General features: G+C 53.5%; 1 protein-coding gene across 1 annotated transcript in view; it reads right to left on the minus strand.

Moving 5' to 3' along the window:
* Window positions 1–7649: 7649 nt before the first annotated feature.
* Window positions 7650–12773, minus strand: part of LOC140395882 (tumor necrosis factor receptor superfamily member 12A-like) — a 51472-nt gene continuing 46348 nt past the window's right edge. Inside the window, exon 4 of the mRNA XM_072483953.1 lies at window positions 7650–7769. Within this exon, the coding sequence (XP_072340054.1) occupies window positions 7717–7769 (53 nt within the window). The 3' untranslated portion in view covers window positions 7650–7716. The remainder of the gene's footprint in view (window positions 7770–12773) is intronic.

Genomic DNA, 12773 nt, shown 5'->3' on the forward strand with positions numbered 1-12773 from the left:
GCCGACCTAGCCCCTGAAGGTTGGGGCTCGGCCCCCAAAGATGCGGAGCATTCTGCACCTTTGGGGCGGCGCGATGCCCGTCTGATTTGCACCGTTTTGGGCGCCAGTTGGCGGACATCGTGCCGTTTCTGGAGAATTTTGACCCTGGTCTCCATATCCCTCGGTTAGATCACACTGGGAGCACTGTGCACAGTTCTGGTCTCCGTATCCCTCGGTTAGACCACACTGGGAGCACTGTGCACAGTTCTGGTCTCCGTATCCCTCGGTTAGACCACACTGGGAGCACTGTGCACAGTTCTGGTCTCCGTATCCCTCGGTTAGACCACACTGGGAGCACTGTGCACAGTTCTGGTCTCCATATAACTCAGTTAGACCACACTGGGAGCACTGTGCACAGTTCTGGTCTCCGTATCCCTCGGTTAGACCACACTGGGAGCACTGTGCACAGTTCTGGTCTCCGTATCCTTCGGTTAGACCACACTGGGAGCACTGTGCACAGTTCTGGTCTCCATATAACTCGGTTAGACCGCACTGGGAGCACTGTGCACAGTTCTGGTCTCCATATCCCTCGGTTAGACCACACTGGGAGCACTGAGCACAGTTCTGGCCTCCATATCCCTCGGTTAGACCACACTGGGAGCACTGTGCACAGTTCTGGTCTCCATATCCCTCGGTTAGACCACACTGAGAGCACTGAGCACAGTTCTGGTCTCCATATCCCTCGGTTAGACCACACTGAGAGCACTGTGCACAGTTCTGGTTTCCATATAACTCGGTTAGACCACACTGGGAGCACTGTGCACAGTTCTGGTCTCCATATCCCTCGGTTGGACCACACTGGGAGCACTCTGCACAGTTCTGGTCTCCGTATCCCTCGGTTAGACCACACTGGGAGCACTGTGCACAGTTCTGGTGTCCGTATCCCTCGGTTAGACCGCACTGGGAGCACTGTGCACAGTTCTGGACTCCGTATCCCTCGGATAGACCGCACTGGGAGCACTGTGCACAGTTCTGGTCTCCATATCCTTCGGTTAGACCACACTGGGAGCACTGTGCTCAGTTCTGGTCTCCGTATCCCTCGGTTAGACCACACTGGGAGCACTGTGCACAGTTCTGGTCTCCATATCCCTCGGTTAGAACACACTGGGAGAACTGTGCACAGTTCTGGTCCCCATATCCTTCGGTTAGAGCACACTGGGAGCACTGTGCACAGTTCTGGTCTCCATATCCCTCGGTTAGACCACACTGGGAGCACGGTGCACAGTTCTGGTCTCCGTATCCCTCAGTTAGACCACACTGGGAGCACTATGCACAGTTCTGGTCTCCATATCCCTCGGTTAGACCAACTGGGAGCACTGTGCACAGTTCTGATCTCCGTATCCCTCAGTTCGACCACACTGGGAGCACTGTTCACTGTTCTTGTCTCCGTATCCCTCGGTTAGAACACACTGAGAGCACTGTGCACAGTTCTGATCTCCGTATCCCTCAGTTAGACCACACTGGGAGCACTGTGTACAGTCCTGGTCTCCATATCACTCGGTTGGACCACACTGGGAGCACTGTGCACAGTTCTGGTCTCCATATCCATCGGTTAGACCACACTGGGAGCACTGTGCACAATTCCGGTCTCCATATCCCTCAGTTAGACCACACTGAGAGCACAGTGTACAGTTCTGGTCTCCATATCCCTCGGTTAGACCCTACTGGGAGCACTGTGCACAGTTCTGGTCTCCATATCCCTCGGTTAGACCACACTGGGAGCACTGTGCACAGTTCTGGTCTCCGTATCCCTCGGTTAGACCACACTGGGAGCACTGTGCACAGTTCTGGTCTCCGTATCCCTCGGTTAGACCGCACTGGGAGCACTGTGCACAGTTCTGGTCTCCGTATCCCTCGGTTAGACCAGACTGGGAGCACTGTGCTCAGTTCTGGTCTCCGTATCCCTCGGTTAGACCACACTGGGAGCACTATGCACAGTTCTGGTCTCCATATCCCTCGGTTAGACCAACTGGGAGCACTGTGCACAGTTCTGATCTCCGTATCCCTCAGTTCGACCACACTGGGAGCACTGTTCACTGTTCTGGTCTCCGTATCCCTCGGTTAGAACACACTGAGAGCACTGTGCACAGTTCTGATCTCCGTATCCCTCAGTTAGACCACACTGGGAGCACTGAGCACAGTTCTGGTCTCCATATCCCTCGGTTAGACCACACGGGGAGCACTGTGCACAGTTCTGGTCTCCGTATCCCTCGGTTAGACTGCACTGGGAGCACTGTGCACAGTTCTGGTCTCCGTATCCCTCGATTAGACCACAATGGTAGCACTGTGCACAGTTCTGGTCTCCGTATCCCTCGGTTAGACCACACTGGGACCACTGTGCACAATTCTGGTCTCCATATCCCTCAGTTAGACCACACTGGGACCACTGTGCACAGTTCTGGTCTCCATATCCCTCGGTTGGACCACACTGGGAGCACGCTGCACAGTTCTGGTCTCCGTATCCCTCGGTTAGACCACACTGGGAGCACTGTGCACAGTTCTGGTGTCCGTATCCCTCGGTTAGACCGCACTGGGAGCACTGTGCACAGTTCTGGACTCCGTATCCCTCGGTTAGACCGCACTGGGAGCACTGTGCACAGTTCTGGTCTCCATATCCCTCGGTTAGACCACACTGGGAGCACTGTGCTCAGTTCTGGTCTCCGTATCCCTCGGTTAGACCACACTGGGAGCACTGTGCACAGTTCTGGTCTCCATATCCCTCGGTTAGACCACACTGGGAGCACTGTGCACAGTTCTGGTCCCCATATCCTTCGGTTAGAGCACACTGGGAGCACTGTGCACAGTTCTGGTCTCCATATCCCTCGGTTAGACCACACTGGGAGCACGGTGCACAGTTCTGGTCTCCGTATCCCTCAGTTAGACCACACTGGGAGCACTATGCACAGTTCTGGTCTCCATATCCCTCGGTTAGACCAACTGGGAGCACTGTGCACAGTTCTGATCTCCGTATCCCTCAGTTCGACCACACTGGGAGCACTGTTCACTGTTCTTGTCTCCGTATCCCTCGGTTAGAACACACTGAGAGCACTGTGCACAGTTCTGATCTCCGTATCCCTCAGTTAGACCACACTGGGAGCACTGTGTACAGTCCTGGTCTCCATATCACTCGGTTGGACCACACTGGGAGCACTGTGCACAGTTCTGGTCTCCATATCCCTCGGTTAGACCACACTGGGAGCACTGTGCACAGTTCTGGTCTCCGTATCCCTCGGTTAGACCACACTGGGAGCACTGTGCACAGTTCTGGTCTCCGTATCCCTCGGTTAGACCAGACTGGGAGCACTGTGCACAGTTCTGGTCTCCGTATCCCTCGGTTAGACCAGACTGGGAGCACTGTGCTCAGTTCTGGTCTCCGTATCCCTCGGTTAGACCACACTGGGAGCACTGTGCACAGTTCTGGTCTCCATATCCCTCGGTTAGACCACACTGGGAGCACTGTGCACAGTTCTGGTCCCCATATCCTTCGGTTAGAGCACACTGGGAGCACTGTGCACAGTTCTGGTCTCCATATCCCTCGGTTAGACCACACTGGGAGCACTATGCACAGTTCTGGTCTCCATATCCCTCGGTTAGACCAACTGGGAGCACTGTGCACTGTTCTGATCTCCGTATCCCTCAGTTCGACCACACTGGGAGCACTGTTCACTGTTCTGGTCTCCGTATCCCTCGGTTAGAACACACTGAGAGCACTGTGCACAGTTCTGATCTCCGTATCCCTCAGTTAGACCACACTGGGAGCACGGTGCAAAGTTCTGGTCTCCGTATCCCTCAGTTAGACCACACTGAGAGGACTGTGCACAGTTCTGATCTCCGTATCCCTCAGTTAGACCACACTGAGAGCACTGTGCACAGTTCTGATCTCCGTATCCCTCAGTTAGACCACACTGGGAGCACTGAGCACAGTTCTGGTCTCCATATCCCTCGGTTAGACCACACGGGGAGCACTGTGCACAGTTCTGGTCTCCGTATCACTCGGTTAGACTGCACTGGGAGCACTGTGCACAGTTCTGGTCTCCGTATCCCTCGGTTAGACCACAATGGTAGCACTGGGCACAGTTCTGGTCTCCGTATCCTCGGTTAGACCACACTGGGAGCACTGTGCACAATTCTGGTCTCCATATCCCTCGGTTAGACCACACTGGGAGCACTGTGCACAGTTCTGGTCTCCATATCCCTCAGTTAGACCACACTGAGAGCACTGTGTACAGTCCTGGACTCCATATCCCTCGGTTGGACCACACTGGGAGCACTGTGCACAGTTCTGGTCTCCGTATCCCTCGGTTAGACCACACTGGGAGCATGAGAAACTCAATATCAGATAGTCACCCATGCCTTTTTCCATCCCTTCCTTAACTTGTCAATATGATTTCTCTCACCCAATCCCTGGGATCACATTCTTCCGACTCCCTGGGTGAAGACATTCCTCAGATGTTCCCCCTGATGTTTACTGCTAACTGTCTCATGTCGATAAATGACATCAGAAGCATTGATATTGTTGCAAATAAACAGACAGTAGGTCAAATTCTGTTCATATAAAGTATTCACAGATGTCATTCAGAATTTTATTTAAATATGTACATCATATATTCACAAAAAGACATTCAGTCAATTAAAAATTGTTGACACTTATATTTACAGTACAGTGTACAGATATCTCCCTGAGAGAGAGGGGACTGAGAGACACCAGTCAGTGTACAGATATCTCCCTGAGAGAGGGGGGACTGAGAGACAGCAGTCAGTGTACAGATATCTCCCTGAGAGAGAGAGGGGACTGAGAGACACCAGTCAGTGTACTGATATCTCCCTGAGAGAGGGGGGGGGACTGAGAGACACCAGTCAGTGTACAGATATCTCCCTGAGAGGGGGGACTGAGAGACACCAGTCAGTGTACAGATATCTCCCTGAGAGAGAGGGGACTGAGAGACACCAGTCAGTGTACAGATATCTCCCTGAGAGAGGGGGGACTGAGAGACAGCAGTCAGTGTACAGATATCTCCCTGAGAGAGAGAGGGGACTGAGAGACACCAGTCAGTGTACTGATATCTCCCTGAGAGAGGGGGGGGGACTGAGAGACACCAGTCAGTGTACAGATATCTCCCTGCGAGAGAGGGGACTGAGAGACACCAGTCAGTGTACAGATATCTCCCTGAGAGAGAGGGGACTGAGAGACACCTGTCAGTGTACAGATATCTCCCTGAGAGAGAGGGGACTGAGAGACACCAGTCAGTGTACAGATATCTCTCTGAGAGAGAGAGGGACTGAGAGACACCAGTCAGTGTACAGATATCTCCCTGCGAGAGAGAGGACTGAGAGACACCAGTCAGTGTACAGATATCTCTCAGAGAGAGAGGGACTGAGAGACACCAGTCAATGTACAGATATCTCCCTGAGAGAGGGGGGGGGGGGGGGACTGAGAGACACCAGTCAGTGTACAGATATCTCCCTGAGAGAGAGGGGACTGAGAGACACCAGTCAGTGTACAGATATCTCCCTGAGAGAGAGGGGACTGAGAGACACCAGTCAGTGTACAGATATCTCCCTGCGAGAGAGAGGACTGAGAGACACCAGTCAGTGTACAGATATCTCCCTGAGAGAGAGAGGGGACTGAGAGACACCAGTCAGTGTACAGATATCTCCCTGAGAGAGAGGGGACTGAGAGACACCAGTCAGTGTACAGATATCTCCCTGAGAGAGAGGGGACTGAGAGACACCAGTCAGTGTACAGATATCTCCCTGAGAGAGAGGGGACTGAGAGACACCAGTCAGTGTACAGATATCTCCCTGAGAGAGAGGGGACTGAGAGACACCAGTCAGTGTACAGATATCTCCCTGAGAGAGAGGGGACTGAGAGACACCAGTCAGTGTACAGATATCTCCCTGAGAGAGAGGGGACTGAGAGACACCAGTCAGTGTACAGATATCTCTCTGAGAGAGAGAGGGACTGAGAGACACCAGTCAGTGTACAGATATCTACCTGCGAGAGAGAGGACTGAGAGACACCAGTCAGTGTACAGATATCTCCCTGAGAGAGAGAGGGGACTGAGAGACACCAGTCAGTGTACAGATATCTCCCTGCGAGAGAGAGGACTGAGAGACACCAGTCAGTGTACAGATATCTCCCTGAGAGAGAGAGGGGACTGAGAGACACCAGTCAGTGTACAGATATCTCCCTGCGAGAGAGAGGACTGAGAGACACCAGTCAGTGTACAGATATCTCCCTGAGAGAGAGAGGGGACTGAGAGACACCAGTCAGTGTACAGATATCTCCCTGAGAGAGAGGGGACTGAGAGACACCAGTCAGTGTACAGATATCTCCCTGAGAGAGAGAGGGGACTGAGAGACACCAGTCAGTGTACAGATATCTCCCTGAGAGAGAGAGGGGACTGAGAGACACCAGTCAGTGTACAGATATCTCCCTGAGAGAGAGGGGACTGAGAGACACCAGTCAGTGTACAGATATCTCCCTGAGAGGGAGGGGGGACGGAGAGACACCAGTCAGTGTACAGATATCTCCCTGAGAGAGAGAGAGGACTGAGAGACACCAGTCAGTGTACAGATATCTCCCTGTGAGAGAGAGGGGGCTGAGAGACACCAGTCAGTGTACAGATATCTCCCTGAGAGAGAGGGGACTGAGAGACACCAGTCAGTGTGCAGATATCTCCCTGAGAGAGAGGGAACTGAGAGACACCAGTCAGTGTACAGATATCTCCCTGAGAGAGGGCAGCAGGGCGGGTACAGCGAGAGGAGCTGGCAGAGGGCAGCAGGTCGGGTACAGAGAGAGGAGCTGGCAGAGGGCAGCAGGGCGGGTACAGAGAGAGGAGCTGGCAGAGGGCAGCAGGGCGGGTACAGAGAGAGGAGCTGGCAGAGGGCAGCAGGGCGGGTACAGAGAGAGGAGCTGGCAGAGGGCAGCAGGTCGGGTACAGAGAGAGGAGCTGGCAGAGGGCAGCAGGGCGGGTACAGAGAGAGGAGCTGGCAGAGGGCAGCAGGTCGGGTACAGAGAGAGGAGCTGGCAGAGGGCAGCAGGTCGGGTACAGAGAGAGGAGCTGGCAGAGGGCAGCAGGTCGGGTACAGCGAGAGGAGCTGGCAGAGGGCAGCAGGGCGGGTACAGAGAGAGGAGCTGGCAGAGGGCAGCAGGGTGGGTACAGAGAGAGGAGCTGGCAGAGGGCAGCAGGTCGGGTACAGCGAGAGGAGCTGGCAGAGGGCAGCAGGGCGGGTACAGAGAGAGGAGCTGGCAGAGGGCAGCAGGTCGGGTACAGAGAGAGGAGCTGGCAGAGGGCAGCAGGGCGGGTACAGAGAGAGGAGCTGGCAGAGGGCAGCAGGTCGGGTACAGAGAGAGGAGCTGGCAGAGGGCAGCAGGGCGGGTACAGCGAGAGGAGCTGGCAGAGGGCAGCAGGTCGGGTACAGAGAGAGGAGCTGGCAGAGGGCAGCAGGTCGGGTACAGAGAGAGGAGCTGGCAGAGGGCAGCAGGGCGGGTACAGCGAGAGGAGCTGGCAGAGGGCAGCAGGTCGGGTACAGAGAGAGGAGCTGGCAGAGGGCAGCAGGGCGGGTACAGCGAGAGGAGCGGTCGGCATCTATTGTGCTGCCAATGGTGATCTCACGTCCGTCCCTCCAATCACCTCCTCAGATCTGCTGATGAGCCAGAAGGGTACCAGGTGGTCACAGGAGCAGGAAGCCAGGAGACAGACCCTCCCCTGACTCTTCGATTGGCTCTGATGGGGCGAGAGGAAGCACAAATAATTATAATTCCATCAATAACTGGCAACAGTGAAACAGAAAGTTGATACATTTCTCACAGTGTGGGACAGACTGTTTATACTGTGCTGTACCTGTCCTGGGAGTGTTTGATGGCGACAGTGTAGAGGGAGCTTTACTCTGTATCTAACCCCGTGCTGTACCTGTCCTGGGAGTGTTTGATGGGGACAGTGTAGAGGGAGCTTTACTCTGTATCTCACCCCGTGCTGTACCTGTCCTGGGTGTGTTTGATGGGGACAGTGTAGAGGGAGCTTTACTCTGTATCTAACCCGTGCTGTACCTGTCCTGGGAGTGTTTGATGGGGACAGTGTAGAGGGAGCTTTACTCTGTATCTCACCCCGTGCTGTACCTGTCCTGGGTGTGTTTGATGGGGACAGTGTAGAGGGAGCTTTACTCTGTATCTAACCCCGTGCTGTACCTGTCCTGGGAGTGATTGATGGGGACAGTGTAGAGGGAGCTTTACTCTGTATCTAACCCCGTGCTGTACCTGTCCTGGGAGTGATTGATGGGGACAGTGTAGAGGGAGCTTTACTCTGTATCTAACCCCGTGCTGTACCTGTCCTGGGAGTGATTGATGGGGACAGTGTAGAGGGAGCTTTACTCTGTATCTAACCCCGTGCTGTACCTGTCCTGGGAATGTTTGATGGGGACAGTGTAGAGGGAGCTTTACTCTGTATCTAACCCCGTGCTGTACCTGTCCTGGGAGTGTTTGATGGGGACAGTGTAGAGGGAGCTTTACTCTGTATCTAACCCCGTGCTGTACCTGTCCTGGGAGTGATTGATGGGGACAGTGTAGAGGGAGCTTTACTCTGTATCTAACCCCGTGCTGTACCTGTCCTGGGAATGTTTGATGGGGACAGTGTAGAGGGAGCTTTACTCTGTATCTAACCCCGTGCTGTACCTGTCCTGGGAGTGATTGATGGGGACAGTGTAGAGCGGGCTTTACTCTGTATCTAACCCCGTGCTGTACCTGTCCTGGGAGTGATTGATGGGGACAGTGTAGAGCGGGCTTTACTCTGTATCTAACCCCGTGCTGTACCTGTCCTGGGAGTGTTTGATGGGGACAGTGTAGAGCGGGCTTTACTCTGTATCTAACCCCGTGCTGTACCTGTCCTGGGAGTGTTTGATGGGGACAGTGTAGAGGGAGCTTTACTCTGTATCTAACCCCGTGCTGTACCTGTCCTGGGAGTGTTTGATGGGGACAGTGTAGAGGGAGCTTTACTCTGTATCTAACCCCGTGCTGTACCTGTCCTGGGAGTGTTTGATGGGGACAGTGTAGAGCGAGCTTTACTCTGTATCTAACCCCGTGCTGTACCTGTCCTGGGAGTGTTTGATGGGGACAGTGTAGAGGGAGCTTTACTCTGTATCTAACCCCGTGCTGTACCTGTCCTGGGAGTGTTTGATGGGGACAGTGTAGAGCGGGCTTTACTCTGTATCTAACCCCGTGCTGTACCTGTCCTGGGAGTGTTTGATGGGGACAGTGTAGAGGGAGCTTTACTCTGTATCTAACCCCGTGCTGTACCTGTCCTGGGAGTGTTTGATGGGGACAGTGTAGAGGGAGCTTTACTCTGTATCTAACCCCGTGCTGTACCTGTCCTGGGAGTGTTTGATGGGGACAGTGTAGAGCGAGCTTTACTCTGTATCTAACCCCGTGCTGTACCTGTCCTGGGAGTGTTTGATGGGGACAGTGTAGAGGGAGCATTACTCTGTATCTAACCCCGTGCTGTACCTGTCCTGGGAGTGTTTGATGGGGACAGTGTAGAGGGAGCTTTACTCTGTATCTAACCCCGTGCTGTACCTGTCCTGGGAGTGTTTGATGGGGACAGTGTAGAGGGAGCTTTACTCTGTATCTAACCCCGTGCTGTACCTGTCCTGGGAGTGTTTGATGGGGACAGTGTGGAGGGAGCTTTACTCTGTATCTAACCCCGTGCTGTACCTGTCCTGGGAGTGTTTGATGGGGACAGTGTAGAGGGAGCTTTACTCTGTATCTAACCCCGTGCTGTACCTGTCCTGGGAGTGTTTGATGGGGACAGTGTAGAGGGAGCTTTACTCTGTATCTAACCCTGTGCTGTACCTGTCCTGGGAGTGTTTGATGGGGACAGTGTAGAGGGAGCTTTACTCTGTATCTAACCCCGTGCTGTACCAGTCCTGGGAGTGTTTGATGGGGACAGTGTAGAGGGAGCTTTACTCTGTATCTATCCCCGTGCTGTACCTGTCCTGGGAGTGTTTGATGGGGACAGTGTAGAAGGAGCTTTACTCTGTATCTAACCCCGTGCTGTACCAGTCCTGGGAGTGTTTGATGGGGACAGTGTAGAGGGAGCTTTACTCTGTATCTAACCCCGTGCTGTACCTGTCCTGGGAGTGTTTGATGGGGACAGTGTAGAGGGAGCTTTACTCTGTATCTAACCCCGTGCTGTACCAGTCCTGGGAGTGTTTGATGGGGACAGTGTAGAGGGAGCTTTACTCTGTATCTAACCCCGTGCTGTACCTGTCCTGGGAGTGTTTGATGGGGACAGTGTAGAGGGAGCTTTACTCTGTATCTAACCCCGTGCTGTACCTGTCCTGGGAGTGTTTGATGGGGACAGTGTAGAGGGAGCTTTACTCTGTATCTAACCCCGTGCTGTACCTGTCCTGGGAGTGTTTGATGGGGACAGTGTAGAGGGAGCTTTACTCTGTATCTAACCCCGTGCTGTACCTGTCCTGGGAGTGTTTGATGGGGACAGTGTAGAGGAAGCTTTACTCTGTATCTAACACCGTGCTGTGCCTGTCCTGGGAGTGTTTGATGGGGACAGTGTAGAGGGAGCTTTACTCTGTATCTAACCCCTTGCTGTACCTGTCCTGGGAGTGTTTGATGGGGACAGTGTAGAGGGAGCTTTACTCTGTATCTAACCCCGTGCTGTACCTGTCCTGGGAGTGTTTGATGGGGACAGTGTAGAGGGAGCTTTACTCTGTATCTAACCCCTTGCTGTACCTGTCCTGGGAGTGTTTGATGGGGACAGTGTAGAGGGAGCTTTACTCTGTATCTAACCCCGTGCTGTACCTGTCCTGGGAGTGTTTGATGGGGACAGTGTCGAGGGAGCTTTACTCTGTATCTAATCCCCGTGCTGTACCTGTCCTGGGAGTGTTTGATGGGGACAGTGTAGAGGGAGCTTTACTCTGTATCTAACCCCGTGCTGTACCTGTCCTGGGAGTGTTTGATGGGGACAGTGTAGAGGAAGCTTTACTCTGTATCTAACACCGTGCTGTACCTGTCCTGGGAGTGTTTGATGGGGACAGTGTAGAGGGAGCTTTACTCTGTATCTAACCCCGTGCTGTACCTGTCCTGGGAGTGTTTGATGGGGACAGTGTCGAGGGAGCTTTACTCTGTATCTAATCCCCGTGCTGTACCTGTCCTGGGAGTGTTTGATGGGGACAGTGTAGAGGGAGCTTTACTCTGTATCTAACCCCGTGCTGTACCTGTCCTGGGAGTGTTTGATGGGGACAGTGTAGAGGGAGCTTTACTCTGTATCTAACCACGTGCTGTACCTGTCCTGGGAGTGTTTGATGGGGACAGTGTAGAGGGAGCTTTACTCAGTATCTAACCCCGTGCTGTACCTGTCCTGGGAGTGTTTGATGGGGACAGTGTCGAGGGAGCTTTACTCTGTATCTAACCCCGTGCTGTACCTGTCCTGGGAGTGTTTGATGGGGACAGTGTAGAGGGAGCTTTACTCTGTATCTAACCACGTGCTGTACCTGTCCTGGGAGTGTTTGATGTGGACAGTGTAGAGGGAGCTTTACTCTGTATCTAACCCCGTGCTGTACCTGTCCTGGGAGTGTTTCATGGGGACAGTGTAGAGGGAGCTTTACTCTGTATCTAACCCCGTGCTGTACCTGTCCTGGGAGTGTTTGATGGGGACAGTGTCGATGGAGATTTACTCTGTATGTAACCCCATGCTGTACCTGTCCTGGGAGTGTTTGATGGGGACAGTGCAGAGGGAGCTTTACTCTGTATCTAACCCCGTGCTGTACCTGTCCTGGGAGTGTTTGATGGGGACAGTGTAGAGGGAGCTTTACTCTGTATCTAACCCCGTGCTGTACCTGTCCTGGGAGTGTTTGATGGGGACAGTGTAGAGGGAGCTTTACTCTGTATCTAACCACGTGCTGTACCTGTCCTGGGAGTGTTTGATGGGGACAGTCTAGAGGGAGCTTTACTCAGTATCTAACCCCGTGCTGTACCTGTCCTGGGAGTGTTTGATGGGGACAGTGTCGAGGGAGCTTTACTCTGTATCTAACCCCGTGCTGTACCTGTCCTGGGAGTGTTTGATGTGGACAGTGTAGAGGGAGCTTTACTCTGTATCTAACCACGTGCTGTACCTGTCCTGGGAGTGTTTGATGGGGACAGTGTAGAGGGAGCTTTACTCTGTATCTAACCCCGTGCTGTACCTGTCCTGGGAGTGTTTGATGGGGACAGTGTAGAGGGAGCTTTACTCTGTATCTAACCCCTTGCTGTACCTGTCCTGGGAGTGTTTGATGGGGACAGTGTAGAGGGAGCTTTACTCTGTATCTAACCCCGTGCTGTACCTGTCCTGGGAGTGTTTGATGGGGACAGTGTAGAGGGAGCTTTACTCTGTATCTAACCCCTTGCTGTACCTGTCCTGGGAGTGTTTGATGGGGACAGTGTAGAGGGAGCTTTACTCTGTATCTAACCCCGTGCTGTACCTGTCCTGGGAGTGTTTGATGGGGACAGTGTCGAGGGAGCTTTACTCTGTATCTAATCCCCGTGCTGTACCTGTCCTGGGAGTGTTTGATGGGGACAGTGTAGAGGGAGCTTTACTCTGTATCTAACCCCGTGCTGTACCTGTCCTGGGAGTGTTTGATGGGGACAGTGTAGAGGAAGCTTTACTCTGTATCTAACACCGTGCTGTACCTGTCCTGGGAGTGTTTGATGGGGACAGTGTAGAGGGAGCTTTACTCTGTATCTA

Source organism: Scyliorhinus torazame, chromosome 19 (genome assembly GCF_047496885.1).
Source record: "Scyliorhinus torazame isolate Kashiwa2021f chromosome 19, sScyTor2.1, whole genome shotgun sequence".
Taxonomy (NCBI): Eukaryota; Metazoa; Chordata; class Chondrichthyes; order Carcharhiniformes; family Scyliorhinidae; genus Scyliorhinus; species Scyliorhinus torazame.